The following is a 16,553-nucleotide window of genomic DNA, read 5'->3' on the forward strand; positions in this document are numbered from 1 at the left end:
GGACTTATTTAATATAACAACTAACTAAAGTCAAATTTAATATCATTCGAGTAAATTTAGCTTGTATTTGTGGCCAGTATACCTTGTCATTAGTTTTATTTGAACAGCTTTTAGTGGGAAATATTTTAAAACCATATAACTGAGCTAAAACAATTATGAAGGTCAATTTGGAATAACCACTGTTCATAGAAAGCTAACTATACGTGAATCTTCATGAAATTGAGACCTCAGTCTGAAATTACCAATTTAAAATTTTGATCAGTTCAACAGCAAAAAGGCTGAAATGGTTGCCCACATGTTTGGTAGCATACCAGTGAATTTTTATCCTAGGTACTGTGTTTAATGAAACTCAAGTTCTGTTGATGGTTTCTTGCCATATGAGTCACTTTTATTCACAAAAACAGAGTGATAGCAGCCAATATCTACTGAGTAATCACATTGTGACTCAGTGTAATTATTATCACCATTTACAGATGAAGAAACTGAGACTCAGAGAGGTTAAATGACTCTCTCAAGATCACACAGTGACTAACTTGCCAACCTGGGACTGAAATTCAGAACTGTCTAACTCCAGAGCTCAAGCCTCCCCCAATCCTCCTGAGCCTCTGCTTTCTTACTTAGAAAATGACATTAGATTGGACATCCTTTAAGGTTTTTCCTGGTTTTATAATTCTGGGAATCTTGTGTTCTAAGTATACACTCATCTGACCGAAATTGTGTCACCACTGGACAATGAGAAAATGGGAGAAATTTTCAGTGATCAAACCTCATAATGATTTCTGAGATATTCATGAATATGTCTGGGAAATCAATTTGGCCTCTCTGATTTAGTACTATTAACCAAATTACCTGGGTCCAGATACTTCAGTGTTCTAATCAGCATAATATTGCATTGTGCTTGTAGCATCATTTAAAATATGCCAGATCTGTGATTTGAGTTTCAGTCAATTTCTTGAAATTGAGTGGATTTGAAATTACATCCTGATAGCAATAGCAAAGCCATTTTAATAGTCTCAGTAGAGAATAATTTAGTTAAATACTTGTCTATTGCTTAAAATGAAATTCAGAAAAAGCTATTTATTTAGAAGCCATTCTTCTATTCTTTGGGGCATTTTTCTGGTTTGCTGCCCTTGGTGTTTATTTTAGATTGTTTACATGAAAATAGAAACTTTATTGCTTCCTGGAATATCATAAACCCTCTTTTTCCATTTTGATTAAATACATCAGTCCTTGATACAGCAGCTAACGTTGCATTCACTGCATTCACTGGAGCCCTTCAAAACCAGGCGCAGATTTGATCTGTTTTCTGGGACTGTTGTGTTGTGACTTAGAACTTGGCCAACTACAAATGGTGTGAATCTCAACTTGCAGCTAGTTTTCAGTGTGAACCCAATGTTGCAGTTTTCTCTGCTTCCAGTATGGTAGAATTTCAGCTTAAAATCCCAGTATAGTCAAGTCCTGCTGTGGGAAAGACATTAGGACAGTTGGTATTAGGCAGTAATACTAGTAGGCCAAACTATTTTTGTATTTAAATTATCTGGCTTTTTTTTTAATTTGAAAAAGTAATAAGTTTTCAGTTCAACAGCATGCCATTTAGCTGAAATTAAAATTCCCTTCCATTTAAAAAGTAAATCAGTGTGGTCCCTGAATTTTGAGAGATGTTTTCTTTTTTTTTAATATTTATTTTTTAGTTGTAAGTGGACACATATCTTTATTTCATTTTTATGTGGTGCTAAGGATTGAACCTAGGGTCTCACATGTGCTAGGCAAGCATTCCACCACTGAGCTACAACCCCAGCCCAAGAGATGTTTTCTTAAATGTACTTTGTTAACAAAGATAACTAAGATTAGGCTTCTGTTTTCACTGAGTTGACAAACCCGTGGAAGAAAACAACATGTACACGATTAGTTATCACAGAGTGGTAGAAGTACAACCAAAGAAGTGTCTTCATATTGCTATCAGCCTAAGGGACCATCAGTGATAATCCTGAAAATGACATAGTCAAGATCTCCTAGAAGCAGTTTATTTGGGGTTTTATACCAGTTAACACTTGTGTGCCCAGCCCTGCACAAGATACTTATTATCTTATTATTTCATTATCTTATTATTTCACTTAATCCATGAAGTAGAAACTGTAACCCGGATCCAAAATGCTTGGGACCAGGAGTGTTTCAGATTACAATTTTTCAAATTTTGGAATATTCACATATGTAATAAGCTATGGCACCCAAGTTGAAACACAATTTGTTTGTGTTTCATATACACCTGTACACATAACCTAAGGTAATTTTATGGACCATTTTAGCACACCTGCATTTTGATTGTGACCCATCACACGAAGTCAGGTGTGGAGTTCTCCACATATGGCATCATTTTGGTGCTCAGAGAAGTTCAGATTTTGTAGCATTGCAGATTTCAGGTTCTCAGGGGTGCTCAATCTATATGGTCATTGTCCCCACTTTACATATGGGGAAACAAAGGCAAGTAAACCTCATCACCCAGCAAGCAAGCAGTAGGCTCAGGATTTGAACCCAGGCTGACTATCCCCACTGCCCACACTGTGACTCTCCAGGCCAGACCACTTCTCCAACATGCAATGGAGCTTACATTGCCCAGAGTTTTGAAGCAGCTGAAAAGATGGATCATTTATATTTCTGAAGAACTAGCTTCGGGAACCCTCAAATAGTCCATAAGATCAGGACTGGCTCAATTAGACCATATATGTATAGACATATCTAGTAATCTGAGGCAAATTCCATTGTGTTAACATAAACAAAATTTCACAACAGTTCTTAACTGCATCCTTAGTATCTAGAGGATGTTTTTCCTCATAACACTTTAACACATTCATTTTTGCCCCAGCAAAAACCAAACACAATTTTCCCTTCTTGGAAGCATTTGGAGTGTTTGATAGTCACAATTGGTTAACTTTTAAGCTTATCTAAACCCATTCATTCATCTCTAAGGACCCTTCAGTTCTGAAATAAAGATAATTTTCACTGACTTCCTGGTGTTTTATTATACATATTATTTTCTCTAAAAATACACATAATCAACTGTGTTAGATGGAGTTTAATTCACACCATTCTACAATAAGAAACCATCTCTCTCGGTTTGCTCAGGTTAACCAGTCTTTTTTCCCCCTTCAAACTGTCTTAAGATTTTTTAAATTGAAAGGTTATATTTTTAGAGCAGTTTTAGGTATACAGAAAACTTGAGAGGAAGGCACAGAGATTCCTTGTGTCCCCTGCCTTTGCACACGCATAGCCTCCTCCAGTCACCATCCTCCACCAGAGGTGTGCATTTGTTCCAGCTGCAGGACCTACAGCCACACATCTTAACCTCCCAAGTCCACAGTTGACATCACAGTTCACTAACTTAGTGTTGTGCATTCTGTGAGTTTGGACAGACTGATGGTGCCCGGTATCCACAATTATATTATTATACAGAATAGCTTACTCCCCTAAAAGTCCTCTACTTTTTAGAGCAGTTTGAGGCTTAAAGAAAAACTTAGCATAAATTAAAGGTACCCATACACTCCTTCTGTTGTTGACAACTTGCGTTAGTGTGGTACATTTGTCTCAATTATGGACCATTATGGATACATGATTATTAACTAAAGTCCACAGTTTACATTGGAATTCATTCTTTGTTATATACTGTTTTGAGTTTTGACAAGTACATAATATTATGTATCCACCATTACACCTTGGTTACTTCCAAGTGTGGGCAAGTACCATAGAGAAGCTATAAATATAAGCATTTGTATGCAGGTGTTTATCTTAAGGTTTTCCCCACAACACTCGGATCCAAACTCTAAATAATAACATTTCTTCTGAATTGTGTCTAGTGAAAAGAATCAATAGGAATTAACATTAAACCCTGATAATTTTTTTATTAAGTAACTTGCAATTTCTGTTTTATCTTGGAGTTTTCAATAAAATCCTGGAATTAGGTATGCTTTGATACTGAAGCATACTTTTAGATAGAGTGATTGTATGAATTATTTTGTTCCTTGGTATAGTGCAGTCTGGCTGCTTATTTCCTGTATCATGACAGCTTTAAAGACATTTTTATTTAAGATTAAAAATCTAAAAACGCATTTTAGGGATGTGTGAAGAATGGTGAAAGATATCTGTTTAATCTGAACATATTCATTTAGCACTGCCTTTTATGTTATTGGTTGGGTTTTCCAGCTAAATCCATGCTCAGTGACATTCTTCATTTCTGAAGCAATTTCCAGGGAAATCCACTCCTCAGGTCACACTGCATAGATGCCTGGCTACTCATCCCACCCCCACCCCTGCTTAAAAGCAGAGACTGTGTGCATTATATCCTCATCACAGATTTATGGTAGTCCCTTACAAGGTGGTTGTGACATTGAGTAAAGTAAGATATGTAAAGTGCCTAGCTCAGTACCATCCCCTAACATACTGGCTTCCACCTCCAGAGGTTTTTAAAATGAGTAAATTCATAGATTTAGTTCCAAAGGAACTAAATCTTCCCCAATTCTGAAGCATGAGGGTACCATTCATTACCCTGGTTCACATAGGAGAGTATCCCAAGTCTTAGGAATACTATTCTTTTATTTCCATTTTTAAAGGGCCATTGCCAGAAGAGAGAAAAAATGAACAAGGGAACTATTCATAAGATGATATATGTAATTTTGAAATTTTATATTTTGGGGAGGTTATTTGTCCCAAAAATGATTGGGAGTTGCCTCTTTTTAATAATGTGACCGTCCACTAGACTGAATTTTACAAAGCATATTGCTTTGGATTTTCAGTGGTTTGGGGTTGTTGTTTTATATGAATAACTGCCACTCTGAAGATTCCAAGACATACAGAGTTTGGTGAAATGAGGATTTGCTCTGGCCAGGCCATCCCACTCAGCATTGCCCCCTGGGCTTACACGCACCCCATCTCAGCACTGAATTTTGCCCCAGGATTTAGTTATCACTAATATACAGGACTCCATCACTTCCCTAATTAAATTAAATACACCATTCGGAAACATCTGCTACTGTGAGAGGTGGGCCATTATATTCAATTTAACACTGCAGTCTTCTTTCTCTAATCCCATAGTTGACAGTTTATTATTCACAGGTGTTTGTAGTCATGGAAATTTATCTTTTAAAAAAAAAAAAGAAAAAGGGGGTTGGGGTTGTGGCCCAGTGGTAGAGCGCTTGCCTAGCATGTATGAGGCACTGGTTTTGATTCTTAGCACCACATATAAATAAGTAAAAGTCCATCAACAACTAAAAATATTAAAAAGAAAGAAAGAAAGAAATATCTGCTTTTAACCAAGATAAGGTGGGAATCTGCCTTCCTAGTGTGAGAGAGAATTTTTCAAGATTGTTTTTGAGTCGGGAATGAGCAGATCTTCTAGTGTGCTGAGGCTTGGGAACCTTCATTTCCCAGGGAAGTAGGCAGTTTCACCTCTCCTCCCACCAGGCCTCTTCCCCTGAACTTGTCTGGTTCTTTAAACTTTCAATCTGGAAGCACTTTTAAAGTATGAATTTTCAGATATATAGATTTCTGAATAGTAATCTGTCCCTCGGTTCAAGAATGAAGAAGATCTTTTTTCTATCTTTCAAAAAAAAAAAAATAGAGGAAATGAGATGAAAGCTTTTTTAAAAAGTTAGAATGTAGAATTTAAATGGGAATATTACATTTAATAGTCTCTTTTCTTAGAAGAGAAACTAAAATCATGACTAGTTCTCCTGCCTTTACACAATTCCTTCTGTGAGTAATTGTTATTTTCAGAAATAACTTAAGGAATCACTTCTTAGGAACTAGGCTGGGAGAAAAAAAAAACATGAAAACAATTGTTTTTAAAGTCTCTGTTGCTCTAGTTTCAAGGAAGAATCAAATATGTTTAATTTATCTTTCACTCTCTTCCAAATACTGCACAAGCCATTGAACACAGGTCTAAGCCCATAAATGTTGTGTGTGCGTGTGTGTTACAGTAGTGATACCTGGGCTGTGGGTGTGGCTCAGTGGTTGAGCATTTGACTAACACCCATGAGCACTGCCAAAGTGATACAGCAGCACACACAACCAGTCGTACTTCTAACTCCCTATAGCTGATCTTTGCTCTCACAGACCTTTTCCTTATGAGTGTTTTCACAAGGAAAAGTAGAAGGCTAACCAGTGCCACCCATCTTATCCCACCCATATTGTTCTCACACTTGTTTCTCTTTTTATTTTTGTTTGTATTGTTCACATAACTCGATCTTTCCTCCCACGTGACGCTACCGCTGCTTCTCACTGACAGATGATGCCCTCATGGGCATCTTGTGTCCTGAATCTCCACTTAAGTTCTTTCTAAATATGTTGATTGGGTCCATCTTCATTGACCCAAGTATTTTGTTCTGATGAATGCTCATGGTTCCAGCCACCATCTCACAGCCACTCATGGCCATCAAAACATGAAGCAGGCAGTATTCAGTGTTGGTCACAGATTTTTTTTATTTTAAGTCCAAATACGGCATTTATTTATTTATTTATTTAAAATTTATTTATTTATTTTAATTAGGTATGTATGACAGCAGAATGCATTTTGATTCATTGTACACAACTGCAGCACAACTGTACATTTTTATGGTTGTACACAATGTAGTATCACACCATATGTGCAATCATACATGTACCTAGGGTAATGATGTCCATCTCATTCCACCATATTTCCGGCCCCCATGCACCCTCCCTACCCCACCTCCCCTTTGCCCAATCAAAATTCCTCACTTTTTACCATGCCTCCCCGCTCCCCATTATGGATCAGCATCTACTTATCAGAGAGAACATTCAGCCTTTGGTTTTTTGGGATTGGCTTATTTCTCTCACCATGATATTCTCCAACTCCACCCATTTACCTGCAAATGTCATCATTTTATTCTCTTCTATTGCTGAGTAATATTCCATTTTATATATATATATATATATATATATATATATATATATATATATATATATATATCACCTACACAAAGCTGAAGTCATACTTACCAGTGATTTAAAAACTCAAATGTGTTTTTCATACATTGACACTTTCTTTTAACTGAAATCATAAATTTTTTAAACTTTACTTCTTATTTCAAAAGGAGTTCATGTTCATTATTGTCCACTTCTAAAATAGAGACCAGAAGGAAAATAAGAGCAACTTTACTGTCCTGTAACTTTACTGTCCAGGAGCGGTAAACACCTCTTTATAACATCTGCTTGAGTGTGATTCTTCAGATTCATTACTTACACATTCGGGGGCATCACTTTTCCACTAAAATTTGGAAATGGTCTGTACCTGCTATTTCATAATCTATTTTTAAACACAGTATGTTTTGAAATATTTTTATTCCAGTAGTATTCATCCTCAATATTACTTGTGGTGGTTGATTCCCATAGGCCAACCCATCCTTGGACCATATATATTTAACAGTTTCCCTGGTTGGTCACTGGGTCATTACCCTTTTTCTCAAATGGTAGCCAACATTCTGGGTGCCATACCTTTTCCTGCTGGGTCAAAGGGTATGTGCTTCTTGAAACTCTGGATAACTATTGCAAAATTACCTCCTGAAACAATTGCCCGTTCCTGTTACATGGACCTGTTACATACACTCCCAGAAGCAGTGCATGAACTCACGTTGGTGTTTGCAAGTCCCGTCTCTCAGCAACGTGTGCTTAATATCTTGGATATGCTCCTAGTCAAGGGAGAAGTGGGGAACTTTTATGAGAAACCATCCATCTTTGGCATGATGCCTGCTCTTATCAACATCTATTCTGGATGTAACTCTACAATCTGTTTTTATGACTTCTACTCTTTATTTTATGTGAAGAATGTTTTCTGCTTTCACAGTCCCTGAGAAACTAGGAAAGGATTAAATAATTCTTGTTAATTGCTCTCAAGACCAAGAGCTGTAGCTAAATGCTAATGAAGGATTTTTGGAAATCACTTGTCAAGTGGAGAAAGCCTATTTTGATAAACTGGCTTCTCTCTGGATTAATGTAGAACGTGGTACAACTGAGTTTACATGCATAGCAGCAGAGGACAGTTCTGACAGTGACTTTCAATCAAACTGATCAACTGCATTTTTAGAGCAGTAGTTCTTAAAGTGTGGGCCCCAGACATGCGGTGTCAGCAGCATCTGGAGACTTGTTAGAATTGCAAATTCTTAGGCCCCACCTGCAGATTCCTGAGGCTGAAACTGGGGGTGGGGCCCAACAATCTGTCATTCACCAAGTCCTCTTGGATTGAAAGTTTGAGAACTAAGGTGGGGTCTTCCGCTGGGCACTCCGCTAAGTCTGCTGTGTGGGCATGCTGATCTGGGTGGACACATCCTGTCGTTTTGTCTATAAACCAGCTAGGAGAAGAGGAACAGAGACAGAGGACACCACTTTGGGCTATGCCAAATTTCAACCAGAATTTGTGAGTTACACAGACTGGAGATGCATTCTAAATGGCCACTTGTCTGCTGTCTGTCCCTGTTACATGGACTTGGCTCTTGGCACCAGAGTTCTTATGACCAGAAAAACCCTTGAGAAGTCATTCAGCCTCATTTCCCAAATGAAGCCCACCCCTTGATCTTTAGTGACAGAGGTGACCCCACACTATTTTTAAAGTCATCCCAAGGAGATGGCCTCTAATAATCATTCTGCCCTCCCAGGAAGCTCTCCCCTTCTCTCAAGGCCCGCAGTTGCTTTCTGGTTGCAGAAATGAAGGCCTAACCCTCCTCTCCTCAAGGCTGAAAAATCCCAGGATCCTCACAGCTTTCTCCACGCCATAGGAGCCTCTTGTTAATCTTGCACTCACACCTGAATGCTCCTCCATGCCCTCCAGGACCTCCTTTCTTGCTCTGGGCACCAAGGCTCTCTGAAAAGTTTGTTGAGGCTCCAGGTATGCAGAGGTGGTTCTTCTTCATAGCACCAGCTACATGCTCAACACTGAGATCAACTCCTTGGCTTGTTTCTTTAACAGGCATGGATTTCAACAGCCATGAGATTGAACCCTGTGAGCTGCTACATTCAGCCATTTTTTACTTGAAAATATGACTTCATAGGGTCCAAAAGAAGATTGCCAGCTAGCGATTGTGGGGGAGACAGATCAAGAAAGGTGTGGGTGGTCCTCAAGGATCTCCCGGTGTCATGAGGGAAGCAGAGGCCCCAAGACCCAGGGAAGTGGACACAAGGAAGTGGCAAAGGTGGGGACACAAGAAGAAAGCCATCCTAGGATGCCCTTCCCCAGAAACTGAACCTCACACTGAGTTTCCAAGGGTAGGAGTTCATTTCAAATGGCTGCTTTGTGGTGGGCTCTTTATGCTTTATAACCCCACAACCTAGCTAGCTGCATACAAAATCCCTACAGTACTGCTGGTTTTCTGTATTTTGTAAGCATTTTAAAGTCACTGAAGGCTACCGAACGTAATTGTTTGATCTTAATTTACTTGCTGAAGCTGAATGTGATAATTAAGGTTTGTAACTAACTAAGGAAAATATTATATGGCAAAATTAATAGTTATTACTCAGCACTGAATGAATATTCAACTAGAAAGCATTCTCAGGGTAGCCATGAAAAATCTCTTCCTCAGTCTGCTTCAGAAAACTGGTTGGGGGCTTCTGACCGGGGACTACCTCACTCTTAGATTCCCCAACTCTGCTGCCGGCAGGGCACAAATGATTCTTACTGGGACCATGAGTACTGCAGACTCGCACCCAGCACAACAGCTCCCAGTTGAAGTGCTCCCTGTTGTAAACCATTCTGCTCTCATTCATGTTCTAGAAAAGCTGTGCTCTGAAGTCAGAGCACATGCATTCGTAGAAGGATATTCCCATATTGTTGATTCTGCATTCAAAAATGAGAAATCAGACTGGGCGCAGTGGTGCACACGTAACCCCAGTAACTGAGGAGGCTGAGGCATGAAAATTGCAAATTTGAGGCCAGCTTCAGCAACTTAAGAATGTCCTAAGCAACTTAGTGAGAGCCTTTTTTAAAATAAAAGAAGGGGCGGGGGGGGGGGGGGGTGGATGTAGCTCAGTGTTAAAGCACCCCTGGGTTCAATCTCCAGTACCAAAGAGAAGAAGAAGAAAAGAAAATGAGAAACCAGGGCTGGAGTGTAGATTTCCTGGCACGCAGGAGGCCTTGAGTCTGATCCCCATAGCAATAAAATAGAAATAATGTGAGAAACTACATTTGGCATTCCATATCATGGGCTCTGTATCCTCCAATGCAGCTAACCAAGGAGAGAAAATATTTTGGGAAAAATATTGTGCCTATACTGAATAGGTACCCTTTCTTTCTTGTCATAACCCTCTAAAGAGTATAGTAATATAGATTGTGTTAGGTATTATATGTAATTCAGAGTTGATTTAAAATAACTGAGAACATGTGCTTAGATTCTATGCACACATAGGCCATTTTAAATAATAGACTTGAGCACCCAGAGATTTTGGTATTGAGGGGTGTCCTAGAACCAATCCCCCATGATACTAAAGGACAACTGTCCTTATTTTCAGGACATGTTTTAAAGCTAAAATAAAAGCATCAAGGATGATTTCTGACCTGATACCAAACAACTCCTGATTTATAATTTATATTCCAGAGAAAAAGGAAAAGAAGAAAAATCATTACTTCTTTTTCTTGGTGAATCTAAAAATCCTTCCTTTAAAAAAAATGCTTGATTGTTCAATTACTTGTTAAGAATTTTTCAGGTGGCCACCTCCAGTTATGAAATTATGATTCAGTTCTATTCAATGATAAAAACCCAAGTACTAAATATAAGGCTGCCCTTGAATTTTATTTTAGATTCCAGAGATGTAACATCTCTACATAGCTAAATATTATTTCTTTTAGAACAATAAAAGGATATTAATCTTAACTTGGGAAATTATGAGCAAAACATAATAGATTGCCAGTATCACGCTTTTTGCAGGAGAGTAAGAAAAGATGCACGCCAGGCCTTACCCAAGAAAATTCAGCTGCTAAGGTCCTCAGAGCCCTTCATCACAGATTAGCCCTTTCCATATGGCTAGCACCAAACAGGAGGAAATTTGAAGACTCAGAAACCTCAGAAATTCCACAAAAAGCCTGGGGTAGAAAAAAAACAACCAGAAACCAAAGCCAACCAGAAGATAAACCTTCCCCTGAGCATTTTACTGGGGAAATGAGCCTGCAGAAGAGAATTACGTTTACACAAATAAATAAGGCTTGAATTTTAAACATACACTAATGGGCGTGTGAATTGTACAGAGCATGCGGGTTGGTCCTCAAAGCCAGTGTTGCCGAAAGAGCAGGGGCTTTGTCCAGTGAAGGAGGCACTTTCAATCTGGGAAAGGAAAAATGGTGACAGCAACACTGGAGAGCAAATGGAGAAGGTGGAGCTTAGACTCGTGATGGGACTGAAGCCCTGCGCTCTTTTCCACTCCTGGAACATCATCCTTAAGTGAAGTGGATGCTTATTTGGATTTTTTTTTTGCCTCCCTGAAGATTCAGTATACATTTTTTTCTTTTTACGAATATTCATCTTTCATTAAAATTAAGTACAAAAAGGCATCTGAAAGCTCCGTCAAGGTGCTCCATCAGAAAATCCGCTGAACAGAGTTGGATCGTTATCTCTTGTAGAAGTATAATTGCCTTGCTGGGGGGCACTACCATGCTGTCCTTGAGCTCTGGAGCCCGACAGCTCATCCCCTTGTCAAGGGTGCAGTGGGGAACGTAGTACAGTTTGGGCTCCAGATTGGAATGTGTAGCCACCCCCAGTGCTGTCATTCATAGAGGCCTGTGCACAGCCCTTGTCATTGACACCCCAGTTAAGAGAACAAGGATTCTTGGAACCCATAAAAGAAAAAGAAATGCCCTCCTTTATCTTCCCTTTGTTTTGTTCTCTGTTGGCCTCTGAAGCAGGAGTCTGAATCATGACAGATCACCACTGACGCACTCGGGTCAGCTGAAGGGCGTGGAGTTGTGACCCTCTGTTGTCTCATCTCTTGGCTCCCTTTCTGACATTCACTGCACAGCCCGTGTTCTCTTCTCTATCTGCTGCCCTTGTTCTCCTGAAGCTACTTTTCCATGTTGTTAAAGCCAAGGATTTAAACCCAAAACCCTCTAAACCCAAAAAAGTGTCGCAGCCCCTGTGTGTGCCAGCCTCTCACTAAGACCAGGTTTTGAGTCTTGTAAGTCCTCTGGGCATCGGGCATGGCACCTACCTCCTAACCATTCCCCTCCTTAGCTTCTCTGATATGTCTGTGGGCTTCTTCCAACTAACTCCTTTTGGATTCCTTCCTAGGCTCTTATGAATCAATCTTCCCCAGAGGTGTGGTCCTTAGCCCTGTTCCTGTTCCCTCCTTGAGCCACCTTGCCTGCTCCCATCTCCTCAGCCACCCTCTCTGTGGATGGACTTCCAGATCTGATCCTCACCTCTAATTTCCTGTGTGACATGTGCACCTGAGATCACACAGAGCATATGCAGGAGCGGTTTCCCCTTGTGTCTGTGCAAAAGCACGTTCCCCCCCCCCCAGTACTCTACCTCAGTCACCAATGGCTTCTTCGCCTGTGACCACTCCCACTCACTCACTGGGGCTCCTCCAGTTCTCCACTGCTTTACTTCAGCCAGGCTTGGGCTCCTCTGGAGTTGCACAACAACGTCTTGCCTGCCTGTGTCTAGGCTCCAGCTGTTTCAATGCATCTTCCACACAACCACTACTTTTTCTGCAACACAAACTTGGTTGTGTCCCTCCCTACTTAGGTCTTCCAGTGGACTCTAAATTGACAGAGTAAATCACAACCTTCCAAACCTACTGTGTCCCCCTCATTTCCCATCAGTTTCATAAACTTACAACATTATTTCTCACGTACGTGTGTGTGTGTGTGTGTGTGTGTGTGTGTGTCTTGACTCTGCTGCTGTAACAGACCTTTTTGTCCTCTTGTCACTTGGGAAATTCCTATTCGTCCTTTAAAAGTCAGCTTAATCACTCCTAGCAGGCATTCAGGGTTTGTTGAATGAATGAATGATTAAAGACTTGCTTCAGTCTTGCATGCAAAGTGAGATTCTCCCCATTCACTTCTCGGGAGGCGCTCTGTTCATATCCTTGTAGTTGCATTCATCATCACTTCGTTGTAGCTATTCTTCATATCTGACCAGAACAGGAATGACCTTGAGTGGCTCCTGCGTGTGCTGCCCCTTCCACTCCTTCTCTCAAGGTGGATGTCATGCCCAGCTATCTTTCCCACTGAGCCTAGTTGCAGCTAGAATCCTTCTCAACATAGCACTCAGGCAGCTTCTTTTAGCAAAGTAGGATTTGCACCCTCTGACACCCCCTGCAATAGATAGAGCTTTTCCAGTGAGGAACACAGTGGGCTGCCCCCGAATAATCAGTGAGTTGCTAAAAAAATAACAAGTGGATTTTTTCTTAATACTAAATAATATATTGGTAATTTAATCTTAATGTTGGCTACATATTGTGTCATGCTACAGATAAATCTGTTCAGGAGAATGTATTCATGGCAAGAGATGAGTGAGGTGATTTTCTGGAATCCATTGTTCCACTTTGCAGAAAGTTCTTTACACACACATTCATTTAACCAAACTATGACCTGTGCGGCCCAGCCCTCTCTATCTACAGAATCTAGTCACTGAGTTGCCTTAAAACTAGCGTACAGCATATTATTTCTGCTAGCCTTGCCTTTGATTTGCCTTGCACATTTTTCAAAAGTGATTGGGAAAAGCATTAAAAAGATGAAAGTATGTAACCTTATATTCCATTTTCATAATATTTCTTTTTGGAAATTGCAAAATAAGATTGGCAAGTCTAGGTAATTTGAAAACTAGTTAAAAACACTATAAGAGAGCTTCCTTTTTCCATACTGTATGAAACAGTAAATATCAAATAACAATACTCCTAATAAATTTTTGTCTTTGAAACAGGTTTGGTAACCCTCAGAAAGATATGTCAAAACAAACAGGACAATTTTGAAAGACGATATTGAAAGACCCTTTCCAAAGGTCAAGCAGAAGACACAATATAATTATCATTATCAAGTTCAATGTGTTTCATTCACTGTTCAATTAAAAGCCTTCTTTAGATCTGGTTGCATTTGAGAAATTAAAAATGGAACATTGTTTAATATAAATGAAGAAATCAAGAAAGTTTATATTTTATCCCTGATTCCCTTAATATTTACGTACAACAGCTGTTGTCAAAAGCACAAAGCAGAAGATTCTTGCGTGTCAGTCCTTGCGTGTCAGTGCAATACAGTAAACAGATGAGAAAACAAGAAAGAAAAGAAGAGACGGGCCTGCAAAAGCCTGCAGCAATTTCTAAAATAACAGTTTAACCACATCTGCATATATCTTGAAGCCTGTTCTCCTTTTGTAGCATCCTTTAATTTTTAATGAGTTTATGCTGTTGGTGAATTGTTGAAATGATTTCCTCTCTCTCACCTTTTCATGTGTTTTCTCTCCTATTCTGTTCCTACCTGTCTTATCTGGAAACTCCATCAGGCTAACTGTCAGGTAGGTTTTTCTTGATGTTTAATGTGATTATTAAGAGTATCCAAGGAGAAAAATCAAGTAAACAGTGTGTTGGTGACCAGTGATGGATGATGAGACTAAACAGAAAAGGCACATACTAAATTACAGAGAAACTTTTTGCAGATTCATAAAACTGAAGAGGCTGCAAACCCTAAGCACATTAAGCCAGTGTGAACATCTATCATGAGAACTTAGCCTAAGGGAATACAGCAGCTGTCCATGATTAAGTAGGTTACCTGGACTGTCCAGCATTTGGCTATGACTCAAAATACAGACTGCTCCTGGAGGATTTACTTGTTACAGAGCAGTTTCATATCCTTCGTGGTCACACGTGATTCTACTATAAATATAACATCAGCTTCTTTGGTTTGGGCCAGATTCAAGAAAAATTCACAGTGATATATTTTAAATTCCTGCTTTAAGTACATATCCAAACATCTCCTGTGACTTAAAGATTGTGACTAAGTGGTGGGCAATGGTGACATATATTTTATGAATGTTAAATGCACCCTAGGAGTTAAACCTGATGTGGTTTAAGCCTTGTCAAAGGAATGGAGACAGAGCCCCTCATTTTCCCACTGGTGCCAGGAATCCTCCTGCACCCACATGAAACAACGGGGCAAGCACTTTTTACATCCTCAAGTGCAAGACAGATATTTTATAAGCCCAAAGCACAGCTAAGCCCAAGAGAAGAGAGACAGACATTTAAATTAGAGTGTGTTTGGGGGTATACTTGATATGAGTGTGTGTGTGTGTGTGTATGTGTGTGTGCATGTGTTGTTTTTAACTTGAGTTCATTTTTATCTTTCGAGAGGAAAAATTATGTGCTTCAGTTGCCATGCAACAACACAGCTCTAACAGCTTTCTAATTTTAATTTCAGAAGTCTACAGAGCAAATGAAGAAGGTCCCTACTATTATTCTCTCAGTCTCATATAAAGGAGTCAAATTTATTGATGCAACAAATAAGGTAGGCACCACCCCTCTCTTGGATTTAAACACCAGGTATAGTCCTGAGTATGTGATCTAAAATCCCATTTGAGTCACTCCTCGTCCCCCATCTTCATGCTTCCTGCTCATACCTGGAAATTCTCTCTCTCTCTCTCTCTCTCTCTCTCTCTCTCCCTCCCTCCCTCCCTCCCTCCCTCCCTCCCTCCCTCCCTCTCTCTCATTCATATATATGAAATACACACACACACACACACACACATCTCATCCATGAAGGAAAATCGAGTAAACAGTCCGTTGGTGGCCAGTGATGGATGATGAGACTAAACAGAATATAAATATTACAGAAAGGCTTGTTTTATTTCAGGATCTTGATCTTGAACATATTTTGCTTTTATCTTTTTATGATGTCTTCTCTAACAGACCATGACCCCTTACCTGGCATGTTCCTTGGTAGCTAGAGAACATTAAAACGGGGGGTGGGCAGGGGGGAATCACTTAAAAGAAACAATGTCATCTTTCCTCCATGAAAAGAAAGATTACTAATCAGAGGGCTGGTACATCTCTGTGGAGATATCTATGTCCTTTCCTTTGGTACACAGAATGAACACCTGACACAGGAATGCACATTCTTCCACCTTTTGTTTTCTATAACTACTTTTAATTCCCATCTCCAGAGATGGAAGAGAGTTTCAACTGTTTTGTTTTCTCAAGAGACGCTACCAGAAAAGCAACTCTGCTATGGGAGTGGTCAGCAATTCTGAGGTCAAGTGTGGGCAACTGAGTTTTGTTTCACTTGAAAAGGATTCTACAGCTCCTTTGTGGACAAAGACCTCAGAATCCTCGTACTGAACTTGAAAGTTTATCCCCACCTGTCTTACCCCACTCTCCATAAATTCAAAGCTGACTGGCTCCTTTTCACAAAACCCTAAGTGTCCCTGGGTTTTATTTTCTCACCCTTTCTATTGAAAAAGTATAGGAAAAAAGAGATGAGGTGACCACTATTGGTGGACAGCAATTTCTCTTCTGCCCTGCACACCTAGACCCCCACCTGGACCCTCTGAGTTTTGGAGAAAAGGAATGGGAAG

At 39.7% G+C, this 16,553-nt stretch overlaps 1 protein-coding gene across 9 annotated transcripts in view; it reads left to right on the forward strand.

Moving 5' to 3' along the window:
• The window catches only part of Anks1b (ankyrin repeat and sterile alpha motif domain containing 1B), a 1,117,917-nt gene that overhangs the window by 1,074,406 nt on the left and 26,958 nt on the right, over positions 1 to 16,553 (forward strand). For all 9 annotated transcript variants that reach the window (XM_058571278.1, XM_058571279.1, XM_046419347.2 and 6 more), the window contains 2 exons: positions 14,490 to 14,501; positions 15,401 to 15,487. In XM_058571278.1, the coding sequence (XP_058427261.1) occupies positions 14,490 to 14,501; positions 15,401 to 15,487 (99 nt within the window). The remainder of the gene's footprint in view (positions 1 to 14,489; positions 14,502 to 15,400; positions 15,488 to 16,553) is intronic.

This window comes from Marmota monax, unplaced genomic scaffold, assembly GCF_021218885.2.
Source record: "Marmota monax isolate L192 unplaced genomic scaffold, Marmota_monax_Labrador192_F-V1.1 WCK01_AAM20220418_F8-fsc00036, whole genome shotgun sequence".
NCBI lineage: Eukaryota > Metazoa > Chordata > Mammalia > Rodentia > Sciuridae > Marmota > Marmota monax.